At 55.8% G+C, this 16,291-nt stretch overlaps 7 protein-coding genes across 7 annotated transcripts; 3 read left to right on the plus strand and 4 right to left on the minus strand.

The window, feature by feature from the left end:
* Positions 1–62: 62 nt before the first annotated feature.
* B0T15DRAFT_194181 (uncharacterized protein) lies at positions 63–1,592 on the plus strand. Its single transcript, XM_062862488.1, has one exon. It carries the CDS (start codon positions 288–290, stop codon positions 1,383–1,385), a length of 1,098 nt encoding a protein of 365 aa, XP_062721121.1. The 5' UTR covers positions 63–287; the 3' UTR covers positions 1,386–1,592.
* On the minus strand, positions 1,593–3,656 carry B0T15DRAFT_194180 (Aldehyde/histidinol dehydrogenase). The gene is made up of 2 exons (XM_062862487.1): positions 2,278–3,656; positions 1,593–2,209 (listed from the first exon to the last, which is right to left on the minus strand). Exons 1-2 carry the CDS (start codon positions 3,461–3,463, stop codon positions 1,800–1,802), a joined length of 1,596 nt encoding a protein of 531 aa, XP_062721122.1. The 5' UTR covers positions 3,464–3,656; the 3' UTR covers positions 1,593–1,799.
* Positions 3,657–4,483: 827 nt separating this feature from the next.
* On the minus strand, positions 4,484–6,413 carry B0T15DRAFT_532013 (mitochondrial ribosomal subunit protein-domain-containing protein). Its single transcript, XM_062869290.1, has 3 exons — positions 5,393–6,413; positions 5,045–5,331; positions 4,484–4,991 (listed from the first exon to the last, which is right to left on the minus strand). Exons 1-3 carry the CDS (start codon positions 5,940–5,942, stop codon positions 4,716–4,718), a joined length of 1,113 nt encoding a protein of 370 aa, XP_062721123.1. The 5' UTR covers positions 5,943–6,413; the 3' UTR covers positions 4,484–4,715.
* A 300-nt stretch (positions 6,414–6,713) lies between these two features.
* Positions 6,714–7,752, plus strand: B0T15DRAFT_396925 (glycosyltransferase family 1 protein; the record flags this gene model as incomplete). Its single annotated transcript, XM_062864868.1, has 3 exons — positions 6,714–7,164; positions 7,229–7,367; positions 7,443–7,752. The coding sequence occupies 3 exons, from the start codon at positions 6,714–6,716 to the stop codon at positions 7,750–7,752; spliced, it is 900 nt and encodes a 299-aa protein (XP_062721124.1).
* Positions 7,753–8,341: 589 nt separating this feature from the next.
* B0T15DRAFT_415739 (quinon protein alcohol dehydrogenase-like superfamily) lies at positions 8,342–10,570 on the minus strand. Its single transcript, XM_062865463.1, has 3 exons — positions 10,294–10,570; positions 9,562–10,235; positions 8,342–9,459 (listed from the first exon to the last, which is right to left on the minus strand). The coding sequence occupies exons 1-3, from the start codon at positions 10,396–10,398 to the stop codon at positions 8,403–8,405; spliced, it is 1,836 nt and encodes a 611-aa protein (XP_062721125.1). The 5' UTR covers positions 10,399–10,570; the 3' UTR covers positions 8,342–8,402.
* Positions 10,571–11,638: 1,068 nt separating this feature from the next.
* On the minus strand, positions 11,639–13,016 carry B0T15DRAFT_484979 (uncharacterized protein; the record flags this gene model as incomplete). The annotated part of the gene is made up of 2 exons (XM_062866262.1): positions 11,639–11,835; positions 11,936–13,016. 2 exons carry the CDS (start codon positions 13,014–13,016, stop codon positions 11,639–11,641), a joined length of 1,278 nt encoding a protein of 425 aa, XP_062721126.1.
* Positions 13,017–13,796: 780 nt separating this feature from the next.
* B0T15DRAFT_434086 (uncharacterized protein) lies at positions 13,797–15,316 on the plus strand. Its single transcript, XM_062865791.1, has 4 exons — positions 13,797–14,025; positions 14,156–14,266; positions 14,338–14,594; positions 14,652–15,316. The coding sequence occupies exons 2-4, from the start codon at positions 14,195–14,197 to the stop codon at positions 14,899–14,901; spliced, it is 579 nt and encodes a 192-aa protein (XP_062721127.1). The 5' UTR covers positions 13,797–14,025; positions 14,156–14,194; the 3' UTR covers positions 14,902–15,316.
* Positions 15,317–16,291: the final 975 nt, after the last annotated feature.

The raw sequence follows: 16,291 nt of genomic DNA on the forward strand, positions 1-16,291 counted from the left end.
GATACCGGTATTAGTGTACTATCTGTAGTACTGTACGGAAGTACTTTGACTTCTACCGACCTCATATGGGAGCTCTCAGTCGCACTCACTCTTTCTCATAAACCGACTCAACAAATCAGCACATCTCGCCTTAGGTAGTTTAACACGGGATTCGAACTATCACTCAAGTCAACTCGATTAAGTCAGCCAGCCGCAAGACATCAATATCTCACGCTTGAAAGAACTTCACATCTGAATTCTCTGCTCCCACCTCTACCCCATCTCATCTGAGAGAGCCTCAAAACATCATGCCCATCACAATCCTAACCCCCAAACCCTCCCGACCGATCAACGACCGCGAAGAAGATGTCTCCGACACCTCTTCGATATCAGACTCCGAGTCCGGCGGCGTCGATCTAGACGGCGACCTGCCCATGACAAGCCGCCCTCACAAACGCGCGCGCATCACCACCATCACCACCACCACCACGACTTCCTCCGTCTCCGCCTCTGGAGGCGACATAGTCACCCCGGGCGAACTCATAACCGACGACCCGCAATGGATGCGCGGCCACGGCACCTACGTGACTCCCGGCACGACCTCCATCGTCTCCTCGGTCGCGGGGACCATCAGCCGCACGAACAAGCTGCTCTCGGTGCGGCCGCTACGCGCGCGCTACACGCCCGAGGTCGGCGACCTCGTGGTGGGGCGCATCGTCGAGGTCCAGGCCAAGCGGTGGCGCGTCGATGTCGGGTCGACCCAGCTTGCCGCCCTGCCGCTCAGCGCCATCAACCTGCCCGGCGGCATCCTGCGGAAGCGGACCGAGACGGACGAGCTGCAGATCCGGACCTTTTTCGCCGAGGGGGACTTGCTCGTCGCCGAGGTGCAGCAGTTGTTTGGCGACGGCGGCGCGGTGCTGCACACGCGGTCGCTGAAGTACGGCAAGCTGCGGAACGGCGTCTTTGTCGCCGTTAGTGGGATGGGCGGCGGGGGAGGCGTGGTCAGGAGTCGGCGGCAGGTGTGGACGATGGATGCGGCGAATGGCGGGGGCCAGATTGACGTTGTGCTTGGGGTGAACGGCTATGTTTGGATTAGCAAGCATGTTGAGACGCCCGAGGCCGAGAATAAGGCGGCGGGTATCACGAATATGGAGGAGAGCGTCAGCACGACCATGTACTCGAGCCAGAACGATCGGATTGAGGTGGAGACTATGAGGGAGATTGCGAGGTTACGGGGAGTTGTGACGGCACTGGTAGAAAACGGGCTACGTGTGGATGAGGATATGGTTGTGAGGGGCTATCACGAGGCGGTTGAGATGGCCATGGTGTCGGCGGAGGGCGCGGACGACATCTATCTCGGCGGAGAGAGGGGGGAGCAGCTGGCTGCAGCTCTTACGGGGCAATGATGATCAGGATTCCTAAGTTAGAGAAAACAAGCGGATATCTGACAAAGGAGAGCACCGTATACTCGGTGGGAAGTCCCTGAATGTGAGCTGCCGCAGCCCGATCCGTTACTTCCGATTACTTGACATGAAGAAGAGGGCCTACGCATGCCCTTGGTATCTCTTGGATCGAAGAATAAACGAGATGATATGGTGAAACCGCACGAATAAGGTTGAAAATAATAGAACGTGGTTGAAGCGCAGCAAAACGCGTCGCCAGCATATGGCCTACGCCTACTTGAGGCCAGTTGCTGTTCGAGCCACGGTTCTAGACTATCATACATGGCTGTGACCGTTACTCATCGGCTCCTAGATAACACAAGCTCGGAATTAGATCGCTCCAAGCTATGAAAAGCAAAAGAGTATCCAGAAGCACCCCTATCTTCCAACACGGTTCGTATACAGATAGTGGGCTGCCAGAACGACCAGCCACCGCAGGAACGCACCTTTCGCGCTCTTCCCACCCAGCCCCAGGATGAACGACGCCCAGTAGCCAAAGCCCTTGACGACCTTGCCGTTGCGGTCAAAGTTGGCCTTCCGGCCCGTCAGCCGGTCCAGCAGCCGGAGCTTGGACATGTCGAAGGGCATGTAGCGCACGGCGATCAGCGGCTCGACCCACGCGGGCGTCTCGCAGACGGTCCGGAAGTGCGTGAAGCAGTCGAAGCTTGCCTTGCCGTGGTACGCGCCCCACCCGCTATCACCGACGCCGCCGAAGGGGATCGTGCTGACTGAGCCGTGGAAGTAGGCATCGTTGAGCGTGGCGCCGCCAGAGGTCATTTCGTCGAGAACTGTGAGAATGTGTCAGTGGAAGGGAAAAAAGCGGCACAGGCAGTGCTCTCGAGAGTGGGCGACTCACCCCTTTGGTTCTCTGCCTTGGAGCCAAATGAGAATAGAGACAGCGGCGTGCGGTGGACCAGGTTTGCCACATTCAGGGCCTCGTCCAGCGAGTTCACTGGGTAAATAGAGAATATGGGCCCAAACGACTCCTCTTGCATCATGGAGTCGTCGACCGAGCTGACCAGCACAGCGGTGGGCTCAATGAAGAGCTCCGACTCGTCCATCGCTCCGCCCATGACGACCTGGCCCTTGGTGTCGTCCAACATCTTCTTCAGCCGTTGGAAATGCCTCTGGTTGACGATGCGCGATAGGTCAGGGCTGGCCTTGGCTCCGTTGGGGAACATCTCCTTGTACGCCTGCTTGAGGTGCTCAATAAAGGTCGGGACAATATCCTTGTCGATGAGCACGTAGTTCTGCGACATGCAGACCTGGCCCGAGTTCACGGTCTTTCCCCACATCAACCGCCGCGCGGCCAGCGCAAGGTTGGCGTTCTTGGTGATGAACGCAGGGTTCTTGCCGCCGAGCTCGAGGACGACGGGGGTGAGCGTCTCGGCAGCCTTCTTCGCAATGATGGTGCCCACGGCCGAGCTCCCCGTGAAGAAGATCTTGTCCCATTTCTCGTTCATGAGCGCCGTCGTCTCAGGGATGCCGCCATTGACAACGGCAATGGCGCTAGTATCGAGCCGCGCCTCGATCATCTCCTTCATGACCATAGCGCACGCCGGAGTCAGCTCAGAGGGCTTGAGCACCGCAGTACAGCCAGCAGCGATGACGCCGATCAAAGGGCCCAGGAGCAACTGGACCGGGAAGTTGTAGGGGCCGATGATGAGGACGGTGCCCAGGGGCTCTTTCCGGATGCGCCATTTCATGACTGAATACTGCAGCGGTACTTCGGGGGCTCCCAACTTCTCCTCTTTGGCGAACTTCTCGAGGTGGTCGAGCATGAACAGGCAGTCCTTCTTCAGCCACTCAACCTCGTGGAGCAGCGCCTCGAAGTCGGACTTGTGCAGGTCCTGCTTGAGGGCAGCCACGAGCTGGGGCTTGTAATCCTCCAGAGCCCAGTACAGCTTGCGGAGCTGCACCTGGCGCCATTGCAGTTTCTTGGTCTTGTGCGTGCGGAAGGTGCCGCGCGCGGTGCTGGCGATGGTGGGAACGGCCTCCAGGGCGGTAGCCTGGAATTCAGGAATCGACACCTTGGCGGTCATGTTTGCGACTCTTGCTGACTTCCAGTTGCGGTCGGAATGTGCAAACAATCTAGAACTTTAGGGCGGTCGGTCGCTGACTTGCCCCAAATAATACAGCAGACAAGGAGGGAAGCTGGGGACAATGAGGACAATCACGTCGCCGCATTTGTTTTCAAATACATTTCGGGATCGACCCGATCTCCTCATAGCCAAAAGCAGGGATCAGACCGAAACCGTTCATGGGCCGAGGCAAAAATGACTCCCCACGCACCACCCCGTGTAATTCGCATCCTCAACGCAGGGCGGGGTCGCCGTTGAACAGGTTTCACGACAATGGATGGGCATGAGTACGTACCTATTCAAGTTCTGTTAAGAAGTTGCGCCTGTTCAGCCCATGCTCTAGCTTGATGCATCAGATTACGTATCCGCTTCAGTACGTCTACTTGCATCAGGCCAATGTATTGTACACAGTAGGTATCAATGCATCAGATGTGGAACTTCTCCTTCAACTTCAGCTTTATAGTGTACGGAGTAAGTCAACTCAAATCGACGGGATCCCCAAGATGGGTCGACCGTTGTGAGCTGCAGCTGCTTGGAGGGTTGGTCGGCACGTGGCCCCATGTGGAAGACGGGACCTATCGAATGCCAGTGCAGTACTTCGTAAAATGTACACGGATAGTAGTGCCGAGGCTTGTAGCAGCTCTTCATACCTCAATGCCAGCACTTGGAGCAAGTGCAAGGAATTCTCGGTGATAAGGTGAGCTACGGTCATGTCATCAAACAAGACTCCAAAGAGTTCGGAAGGAAGGATGCCATTAGTTGGGAGCCCTTAGCTGGGAGCATCGTAATGGGATCCCGAGCATAGTCGAGCTCGGAAACGGCCCGGTCCACAGCTCTCAACACCGGCCGGTCTTGGCAATGGGACCCACACTGCCTCGACTGCTCCGGCTTCTTACCGCACTGTGATAAAAGGGTAAGGGGAGGACATATGAGGGCGTCAGAACGCGGTATATCAAACAGAACGACAAACGAATGGCGAGGTAGTCCAATAGAAGACTCTCCAGATTCTCTATACGTATTGATGTACTTTACATTGCATCTCATAATACAAGAGCCGATTGCTCGCCCCAGCGAGACAATGTTGAGTATTTGCCGTGGCGGCGCTGTGCTTGGATTATAGTCCAGCCAGATGGAGCACGGCAGGAGATCGTCGTTGATAACCTCGTGGCCCAACGAGGGACACCATGCAATAAAGGAACCTGGAGGGGACCGCTTACCGACGACCACGCGGCGACCTTCCCCTCAGTACCGGGACGGTTTCTTCTACCGCCTTCATCGTAAGGAGGGCTTGCTGAATGGTCTGCACCCCATCAACAAGCGTCCCCTCCGTCCTCTTCTGCTCATCCAGAAGCAGCGCCTGTTGCCGCCGTGCTTCCAGCTCCTTCTTCCGCTGCTCTGTCAGATACCACTCCTTGGGAAATTTGACTTGCGGTTTGACCTTGTGGTGGCGGAGGTCGAGGGGAATGTCCTCAAACATATCGGTGGGGTCCTAAAGCCGGTGTCAGCATGGAACGCGAGTGCAAGTAGCCCGCTAATTCCTACCTTCGCCGTAGCAATCATCTTGTCCACCAGGTCTCCCAAGTACCGCTTGTTCTGTGCCTGGTGCTCAAACCGCTCGCAGCTTATCTTGATGATGTCTTTCTCAGGGTTGTATCTGGCCCCGGCAAGCTTCTTGAGCTTCAACTGTTGAGGCTCGGTAAGAGGCAAGTCTCTGGGGCAGAATTCTACCACGACTTTCCTGTCGGCAGGGTGGAACTCGCCCAGGTATGTCGTGTACCTGAAGCGTAGGACCTCGTCCTCGGCCGGGGGCTGGAAGGGCTTCGCAAGTTCTAGTCCGCGCGTTAACAACTCTGATTCAACAGAATAGTAGAGTAGCTCCGACAGGCTTACTTGAGAGCAGCGGCATCTCCCACACGGCGATGCGCGCGTATTCTCTGAACTCGCGGTGCTCCTCGAGCTTGGCGTGACCCAACGCCATAATGTCGTCCTCCTCAAAGTCATCCTCGCCAATTTCGCTCGTGATCAAATCCGAGTCGGCCTCTTCTGTGTTCCAGAAGCTATCCCTCTTAGGTTGCACAGGTCTCCGCAGCCTTGCACTCTCTTGGTCGACCTCCTCGGTGAGCCGGTCGAACTGTCTCTGCATGTCCGGTGGCACCTTTTTCCAGTCGTCAAGCATGCGCATCGCTAGCTGTCGCTCCTCATCGGGGACATTCTCGTCGCGAACAAGGGTCTTCAGGAATTCGCCCGGATTTCTAAACACTCGGTCGAACTCATCCTGCGCCTCTTGATTTGCGGCTTCGTCTTGTGAAGGAGCTGGTCGCCATTGCGTTGTTGACAACTGTCTTCGAAGTGTAGACTGCTGCACAGCGGCTGTCCGAAGGTTTGATAGCGGCCTGCTGGTCCGGAGACACAACCGAAGGAAATTGGCTGGGGAGGCCATGTCGGAACGTTGGGTCGGGTTCGTGATGGACACGGCTACCAATTGCGCGCAGCTCTCAGATTGCCAAAAATTTGGATCGCGACTGGGTTTGCCAAGAGTACTAGCCACACCTCAGCTGCACCGCCATCGGGTTCTGGGAGAACAAGCTGAAGCTTTGTTTTTAAGATGACATGTGCAGAGATGTTCTGATTGTGTTCTATGGTGAAGACAGAGCCTTGCGGTTTTGATCCAGTATCAAGATTAAATGAAACGCTGACTGTCGAACTAGGAGAATGGGAGAGCAGCGGCGTGTACTGTGTAAGTGAGCTCAGCCCAGAGTCAACTGTGGAACAGAAGACTTCCTTGGGGCACCGAGCACTCGGAGTGAATGAGTAGATAAGTACAGTTTATCTGACAGTGACTACCTCTAGTGCTATTGTTGTGATTCTTAGACAATGGATGAGCAATGCACTCCTATTCATCTGATCTCACTGCATTGACTGTTTGGCGTGCAGTCATTGTAGCCCCACCAAGCAGTGCAGCGGCTAGCACGATCTAAGCCACAATTCCGAAATATTTCCGAGTTTTAACCGAGCCGCTTTTGCATACTCCACGCAAGCTGGAGGATTTCCGAAATTTAGCCGACTCACCGCCCACATTATCGCACATTCACCCGGATTTTTGCCGTACGATAAGATGGATAGCGACGACGAGCAGTTGCTTCTTGGCGGCGGGCCTGGCCCCGAGCTTGTCTTTTATGACATCGAAGACGAGCGATGGGTGACTCCCACGATGGGTAACGGCATCAACCGGGAGGGCGACGGCTCTTCGAGCTCCGGGTCGGACACCGTCACCCCACCCCAAGCGCGTAAGAGCACATTCAAGCGAATTGACAGTTGCGATGGCCGTGCACAAGCTCACCAAAACACAGCGCAGCCCGTTCTGCCGGGCCGCCGTTGCTTCGTCACCGTCGGAGCAACGGCGGGCTTCACCGCGCTGCTCGAAGAGGTCAGCACCCCAGACTTCCTGCGCTGCCTCGGGGAGCACGGCTACAGGTTCCTGGACGTCCAATGCGGCCCGGACTTCGCCCTGTTCCACCAGCGCATCAGCAACCTGAGCGACGAGGAGAAGGGCGGCGTCTCCGTCCAGTACTTCGGGTACACGCCCGACATACTGGGGTACATACTTAGTTGCCGCGGCGAGGAGAACGTCCGCCCCGCGGGATGCGTCATTTCGCACGGCGGTAAGTTCAATCCCAACTTGCGGCGCCTTATCTCGCCTTCGTCGCAACTCACGCTTCGTCTCAGGCACGGGAACTGTTGGTGAGGTACTCGCCGTCGGAGCCCCACTGATTGTCGTCGCGAACCCGACGTTGATGGACAACCATCAACTTGAGCTGGCACAGGGCCTCGAGGACCAGAACCAGGCCATTCACGGTCACATCGGGTATGCCTACCACTTTATCTGCAGTTGACCCTCCAATGGCAATATTTTTTCGCAAGAGGCTAACCACCGCTAAAGGAGCCTTGCCTTCGCAATCCACCGCATGGCCGTCCGAATCTCCGAAGGCACGTTAGACGCCCTCCCGCCGTACTCTCCACCGCCGTTTCCCGTTGCCGCCGCCGATCGCATTACTCTCTTCGATTGGATGGTGCTGACCTGCTACCCAGAGGAGCTAGCTGCTCAGATGCACCTTGCCGACCTGCGCTCGGCCTCAGTAGAGTTCGCCCATGAACAGCAGCAGCAGCAGCAGCAGCAGATGGTGAATGGCAACAGCCCTACGGTGGCGACCAGCAACCAAGGAGACAACGTCTTGCCCCAGCTCGATTAGGAATTTGACGAGGGCAATTCTGTTGCCTCTGGCACCAGTGATGAAGATGACGAGGGGAACCAATCGGAGGTCGAATTCCGACTTATCGACCTTGACGAGGCCAATCTGCCTCTGCCGACTATCAATGGGAACGGCATCCACGAAGACATTCTCGACATCAACTAGGTCGAAGATTGGAATGGAAAGTATGGGCGAGGGGAGATGAGTAGAGAAGTGTCACGTGCACTCTCACGCAGCAACTAAGCTCTTAAGGCCACCGTCGACCTGTCTCGCCGTCCGTTAAGCTTTTCATCTACACTGACGATTCTCTCAGTTCCCGCAATCTGCGAGTTGGATTAGGTGACAGTTCTTGTCATCGTATCATGGACCGGAAGCTGTGCGAGTCCAGAGACTAGGTGGATTATCTGCTTTGCTTTCCTGAAATTTGATCGGTTGAGAAGGAGAGGTGCACTGTGACCCTTTCAGGTCTTCGATGGAGGAGCGAGCTGTGGTTCAGTGATTCTGGTGACACTGAAGGGAGACACGGGTTACGCACTGGGTTCAACAAGGCAATTGATATGCCTCCAGACCAAGAACCGCAAACTGAACTTCCTGATTCTAGTCCTCATTTCACTCATGACATCGTGGTCTTCTAGATCGACATCTACCGCCTATTGTAGGCCCTTAACCGTCCAAATCTTGACCGCCGCATCCCCGCCAGTACTTGCGACTCTCTGGGACCCATCGTCGATCCATGCGACGCCGTACACTCCATCCTTGTGTGCGTTGGCAGCCTTCACTCTGCTCCCAGGCTTCGCCAGACTCCACACATGCACGTTGGTGTCCAACCCGCCGCTCACAGCGTGCGTGCCAGCCTGGTTCCACGCGATGCTCAACACCCGTGCCGTGTGTGCGGACCACCGGTCTGTTGCAACCTCCCAGTTGTTAGATGCTTTGTAGATGACGATCTTGCCTGACGCATTCCCTGCTGCGAGGTGCGCGCCGTCGGGGGAGAAGGAGAGCACCGAGATCGCGGCGGTGGAGTTGCTCAGCGTGTGGGCAAGCGAGAGTTTCCCGGAGTTGTCGAGGTTGTACACTTGGACTGTGTTGTTCCCCGCGCCAACGGCGACGAATGAGTCGTGGGCGGCGACGGCGCCAGGGGTGAAGTCCGTGGGCAACTGGCTGACGAGTTGGTCGTTGGCGTAGACGGCAATGCTGTCATTCAGGGCCACGATGATGCGTCCTCTGGAGACGGCGACACCCTTGGGTTGGGAGGGGAGTTTGATGGATGTACCGAGGAAGTTGTTTGTTGATTCTTGGATGGTGCGCAAGGTGTCGTCCCATCCTACGCTGTGCGTCTGCCCGTCGGCGGAGGCAAACTGTGTCACCTGGTTGGAGTGTGCTTGGCCCTCTACTGCGGCGCCGGTCCCCGTGGAGATGTCCCAGGTGCAGACCCTTCCGTCAAAACTGCCGGTCTTTAGTGTCTTACCCGTCGGCTCGGATGACTCGCCGAGCGCCGTCACAGTCTTGTTGTGCCCCTGCACGATCCTGATGGGCTTCTCGTTGCCTTCAGTGAGATAGTTGAGGTCTCCGCTCAGGCTCAAGCTGATGATGAGCCCGTCACTCCTCCCATGTGGCCACACCACGCCAACTTGTTGGTCCCCGACGTTAACACTCCCTTCCTCCCCAATCCGCCAGGTCTGCACACACTGGCCCGACTCGATATCCCTAGCCGATAGAGTTAGCTGTACGGTTCCTGGCTTGGAAGCCCAGAAGCATGATCCCGGGACCGCCGTAAGGTGACGCGCAAGGAAGACTGAGTTGACGTACCACACCCGCACCGTCTGGTCCGCGCTTGCTGTTACGAACCGTTTCGAATCCTTCGCCCAGCTCACAGCAAAGATGCTCCCGGTATGGATCCCCTCACCCACTTGCTTGCTCGGCTCGCCCGTCTTGCCATCGTACAGTTGAATCCTCCTGTCCGCACCAACCGTGACCAGAATACTTCCATCAGGACTAAACGCAGCGCCCGTGACGAACCCCTTATGCAACCCTGTCGCCTTGTTCGCGAACTTGAACGGGGCGCCATGCAAAAAGCACATGGTGCTATCGTCTGACACCGTCGCTGCCCTCAGCGGCCTCTGTTGGCGAATCGCAACCGCATTGACAACCTTGCTGTGTCCGCTTACTTCTCCAACACTGTTCCCGCTGTCCGCAGTGAAACAGTGACCGAAGCGCTCGCGACCGTCACCGACGGCGATGACCCGCTGGCTGTCGCCGTCCCAGGCGAGGTCGGTGATGCGGCCCGATATGATCGCGTACTCGCCCTTGGTGTTCACCGCCTCGACGGCGTCCCACACGCGCACCTTGCCCGAGACATCGCCTGATGCGACCCAGAAACCAGAGGGCGAGAACTTGGCGACGGTTGTGGTGGCCGTATGGCCCGTGTATTGCTTGCTGATGGAGGGGTCGTCGATGTTGCGGACGAAGATGGACTTGCCAGACTGGGATTCTGGGTCAGCACTGGACTATTGATCAAGAATTCGCAGGACGGATACATACCGCATAAGCTATGCGCTCTCCTTTCGCATCGCAGGAGAGCTGCGTCGGCTGGCCGCGCGATGTTGCGGGGGCCGCAGCCAGGATCTTCTCGATCTCGATCGACATCGCCGGACTTGGGTAGATTTCTTGAAGGAACAGAGAGTTTAGGGTTATCCGTTACAACAAACGGTTTGTAAACTGCACGCACGAGTTCAAGTTGGTCAACTCGTTAACGTTTGGTGGTCGCTGAGGGGATGGAAGCCTGAACCCCTGCAACTGGTGTAGAGGGGCATCAAGGGTCAGGGGTTGTGTGGTTGCGGGGCAGCGATGCAATGCAAGCGACGGTCCAAACAAAACCCAAACAGGGGCTGAAGCGGTTTGATTCAAGGGTCGAGGAACGGGTTAGGGTTTACTCAGGGCCCGGTAGTACCTAAGGTACGCCCCTGGGCACTGAATGGTTCACACTGCATGTTCCAGCGGCATCGTCCTCATCAGTTTGATCCATGATTGTGGATTGGCTATCTCATTAATCTAATTGCGAGAGGACGGGCTCAGGGCTCTAAGCTCCGCAGTCCCAGAAACGCTCGGATCGGAATACAATGCGAGGTCATCGGCACTCACTGTCTATATGACAGAGGAAGTAGGGTACCTATAGAGTACATGCGACTACACCCTAGGTATTGTGGTCAGACACGAGGCATCAGTATTGCGGATTAGATCGTCTGAGACGGATGATGTCTGGGCGTAGTGCCTAGTAACCCCCATCATGGTATCTAGCCTGAGGTCTTCCTATTTCACGTTGTCCCGTCATACCGTAACCGTGAGCAGGTAGGTAGTCTGTGACTACCGCTGTCGTACTTCCACATAATATTCACATTCTGATTAGTTCGTAATAGATCCATCGAACCTGGCCTAGCTCGCTAAACCGAGCCTCGATCTATGATATCAACCTAGCCTAGAACAATGTACCCGCAACCATCAAGACCCGGCGAGGTATGTCTACCGCTCTTATTGTTACTATCTTGCGTATGCCGGGGTTCGACGCCTTCGCCGTCAATTTTGCCGTCTCTATTCGGCGTGATAATGACCCGGTCGAATTCTTCCACGTCTTGTTGATAATTATGGGGTTCTGGGGCAACCCTCGTTCACGGCCTCGATATTCTGTTTTCTTCTGGCTGGCCCCTTTGGATGGTGGCGCCGGTGCTCCATCCACCTCCAATACCTGTACAGTAAATAACAACAACAAAGACAACTGCCAAGATTCACCGTATCCATAACCTCTCCTTCGCGGAAGGTACTCGACAACCACCTGTTGACGGGCACAGAACTTTTGAGGACGGGTATTACCGCGGTTGGACACAGCTCGTCACAATCGGCGCTCCTCCCATTGCCGTCTCATTGAGGCGGCACTGATCTCGCTGCGCGTCTCCTGCCCACTGATACGATACCCTTGAAACTCAAGAATTGAGTCGTAGAAGCCAATCTTCCCACGAATCTCTCCATTGCCCAGAAACTTGATTTGACTCCCATCGTCCGTCTCGTCGTGTTCCCCGCCCTGAGAATCTTCACCACGCCAGTCGAAAGGGATGGGCTGGTGTGAGGATGACCAAGGCCGGTGGTCCAGGCGAAGGATACCCGATAAAGGGGCCAATCTCGAACGAACCCCAAAGCCCGTCGCCGTCAAGGGTGAAGATGATGCCCGAATCTTCTCCGCGGTCCGCGAACTCGGATGGCCAGGTGCAGCGCAGCCGATAGTGCCCATTCAGCAGGCCCAGTGGGGGCAGCGGTCCGTCGTCCAGGACATCTTCGTCGTCCGGGCCGCCATAACCGTAGCCATCGCTCGAATGCATGGGAGACCCCGGATAGGGCGGAGGCGGCTCATCATAGGAGTCCCACTGAGAAGGGGTCGTGCTGAACTGGGGAGATGGGCCACTGGTAGTTACTGGACGGGCCTGGCCGGCTCTGTTGAAGGGGCGACTCCGCCGAGCTGTCTGGATCGGGCGAGCAGCTGGCTTGTCGTTTGGTGAACCTGCTGGAGGACGGGAGGAGTCTGATTTAGCAACCCTCGTCGACGAGGTACCACGTCGAGCGATCTGCTTTGCACGCGGAGCTGTCGGCGTGGACTGTCCCGCAGTTGTTATTGCCTTAGATGAAGGAGCTGACTTCTTGGTTGAGGTCGGATTCGAAGCCGTCGAAGCAGCGGCCGCCTTCGTAGGCTTGGCCTTCTTCGCCGCAGACGCTGGGGGCTCTGCAGGCGTGACCTGAACGTTGCCTTGCGGTCCAATGGAAACTGTCAGGTTGATGTTGACATTGGTTCCAGAGCCAACCCCGGATTGAGAATCATCGGCTTTGCGCTTGTTGGATCTCTTCGCCGAGTTGGTTGCCGTTGGCGCTGACAACTTCTTGAGCGCTTGTTTGGCTTCTCGTTCTCGCTTTGTCCACTCCTTCTTCAACTCGGACTCGACCTTGAGGATATGAGCGGGCACGGTGAGGTTGCCTTTGCTGACGGCATCGAACAGCCTCATCTTGGCGGTTCCCTTGGTCTTGGAAGGCGGCAGGCCGTAGGGAATAAGTTGAGCTTCGTACCAATGAGCCGGGCGATCTTTGGCGCCATCTGAACCGTCGAATACAGCCTTCAACTCCGGGAGTGTTGCGCGACGGTGACGATTGTTGCCGCTGGCCTCGGTATAGAATCCCCCCGAATAGGACCAGCCATCACGCGTGACGGGCGCGATAAGCGACATATTGCTCTGCCGATGTTGAAGTTGCGAGAATCGGTTGCTGCTGGATGGGAGTTGCTAAGTGATCGTGTGATTCGTGTCAAGGTGAGAGTGGTAATGCCCAGCTGCGCGCGGGTTAGGTTCAACGCCGCGGTCTGCGAAGGCAGTCGGTTTGGTTTTCATCGCCTGATCAATAAGGGATTGCTTCGCGGTGGCTAGGTACCTAGGCACCTAGGTACTTTAAGTTTCAAGTAAGGTACGTGAAGCCTACCACACTTCAAGAGAGGCTAGCCGCAACAGGAGAGGGGCAAATGATCACAATCCCTCAAAGGCTCAAACAGAGGCAAAACACATGAGATATTAACCTCGAAAATGAATACCTTATTCACAGATCTGGCTATGTAGCAAGGTGTCTAGGCAGGCGATATCTGATCGGATGTATTCGGTGTATGTTACCAAGCATCACTCGAAGAATCGCAGTGCGGTTTAATGTGCTGAAGTAACATGCCATGGGTGAGCCTAGAATACGGGATATGCTAGTTACCTTAGATACACAGTACGCTCTCTACTAGGTAAGGTACCTACTAGTAGTCTCTATCAGCCGGGCTGAGCACCGACTGATGTACAAAATTGGCTTGAGAGCTTCGACGTATACATGGTTGGTTGGCGGTCTGTTGTTATTCGGTCGCAGTTCTGATGGTGTTGAGCTTTCGATCGGATTGATATATGAACTTACCGGGCTTACCCGCCAAATGCATGTCCAGCCAAGCATCGTACCTCCGTAACCGACCGAACTGCCATTCCGAGGCAGATAAGATAAGGTATAGTACAGGCAATGCACTTCCACACTGTACTGTACTAGCGTCATACCCGAGCACCCGCGCCTTCGTGGTTCAGTTGTCAAAGCTCAGGCGTCGAGTTCTTCCAACGGACCTCGCCCCTCGAGATATTGGTCCGCAAACAGGAGACAGCTCTTTCAGGGAGGCGCAAGATAAAAAGTGATCAGTTTTTCACTTATTCTTTCGCTGATTTGGTAAGTTGCGAATCTCCGTTTGCTTCTTAAAAGAGACGCGCCGTCGCGGTTTAGCTCTTGGACACGTCCAGACTCTAGACTTACAAAGCCCCACCTGATCTGTCACTAACAACCGACCGCACACAAACAGTACCGGACCTCCGTTCATCAACGTCGACGCGAAGCGAAGATGAGCTCCCCGAAGGACGAAGAGAAGCCGCACGACGAGACGCGTGACCACGCCGATGGCGATAACGATGAGGTTCGACATTCCCGACGGCTTCGATGCGTGGCATTGCAAAAGAGCAAAAGAGGAGGCTAACGGTCGATCAGGAAGAGATTTCGGCCATGAAGCGGCGGGTCGCCGAGATGGAGGCCGAGGCAGCGAAGCTTAGAGAAATGCAGGCATCACTTGACCAGTCTCACCAGAGCCTGGCCGAGGACAAAGAGGATGTCGACAACCGAAGCATATTCGTCGGGAACGTCGATTACTCTACATCTCCGGAAGAGTTGCAGGCGCACTTCCAGAGCTGCGGTTCCATCAACCGCGTGACTATCCTTTTAGACAAGTTTACGGGACAGCCAAAGGGGTATGCCGCAAATACCGATCTCCAGGACAGAACGAGTGCTGACAGAGGTCTCGGCAGATACGCATATGTGGAGTTCAGCGAGCCCAGCCTTGTCGCGCAAGCGTTGGTGTTGAACGATAGCGTTTTCAAAGGCCGGAACATCAAGGTGGAGCCGAAACGGACGAATATCCCAGGAATGTCGCGCGGTCGTGGTCGCGGAGGCTTCCGCGGCGGCGGTCGAGGCTATGGTGGAAGGGGCGGGTATATGAGGGGAGGGGGATACCGTGGAGGCTACCGGGGCCGGGCTCGTGGGTTCGCTCCTTATTGAACCCAGGAGTTGTTGCAGAGCAGGTCGGGCTGCGGGTTGAACATAATGCGGCACCAAGACAACCTTCCGGGGTGTACGATACGAGCCAGGGAGGAGCTGCTTTCTTTAAGGGAACCCTTTTGCATCTTTCACTCCGACAGGGCGCAACGGGATTGGGGACAAAGAATGGGCGGACAGCCTAATACGATTCTGGAGTCTGTCTTCGACATTTGCTCGTTTGTTTAGATAAGCCAAGCGCAGGAGATACGATATATGGGACTCTAGGACCATAGGGTGGTTTTCTTTCTCTGCAGATGAGAGACCCGTCGCTGGGTAAGATGCAGTGATCGCAGCCGGGGGCAATGAGAAGATCGTATTTTGATGATGACTCACTGCGATAAGGTATGGCGAATGTTCGATTGAATGACGTTGGGAGCATTTGATGCAAGTTCAAGTGCAGATTCTCGGCCCAACATTATCCCACCGTGCTGCTAACGACATCCTGTCACTGACGGGCTATGGACTCGCCACCTTTCCATGGTAACTTCTCGGACTAGGCTATCTAGACTCTAGCCGACTCCCGCCTGTTGGATGTTCAATGGAGCTTCGCACCTGATGCAATGATATGGTGGCCAGAAGCCCGTAGAATGCACTACACCACTCGCGTAAATCTGGATGCTCGCTATCCGCTGATCAGTAACTAGACGTACCTAAACCTTAGGTTGTTCTGGTGGAAAAAGTACTGTATCACGTGTATGTAATTACCATGCGGTAGTAGGTGGGGCGTGCTACGGATCCGTACCTTACCCCCACTGAGCAGGGATTTACATACAAACCTGGCAGTGCCTGCAACTTGAACGCTAATAAACGCCCACTGAAAAAAGGTCAATGAAGCGCTGACCAGACGAACGGGAGCCCACCAGCGTGGCACGGCGGATAAGGAACCTGGAAGCTAAGGCCCCCAGGGCAGGGCCTGTTGTTGCATGGACTCAGTCTTGACACAAACCTCAAAACTGTACTGAGAACCTCCGCTGCCAGCGCTTGTCGAACCCCTCAATTTCACCATTTCACCGCCCTGTGAGCCCTTAGCCGGGTGTTGTGTTCCGCGGCAAGGCATTTCACCGGTGCTGATCATTTTCGAGTCGTCTTCTATCGAGCCGAGCCAGCGATTCGCTAATCACGAACGACGTTGCCAAAGCGGGGTGCCGACCCAAGCACAGCCTCACAACTTGGATCCCCTCGAAGGTCAGCCCTCGCCGTTCGCACCTGCTCGCCGGATCGTGCCGCCGCGACTTCATCAACGCTCCTTTTCGACGTGCTCTGGGTGTTCTGCGGTCACCAAACCGACGACTCGTCCATCATCCGAACTCGCCAAACAGCACATTGACCGAGCCCCGTCGATTGCGTTTCT

This window comes from Chaetomium strumarium, assembly GCF_033439665.1.
Source record: "Chaetomium strumarium strain CBS 333.67 chromosome Unknown B0T15scaffold_4, whole genome shotgun sequence".
Classification (NCBI taxonomy): Eukaryota; Fungi; Ascomycota; class Sordariomycetes; order Sordariales; family Chaetomiaceae; genus Chaetomium; species Chaetomium strumarium.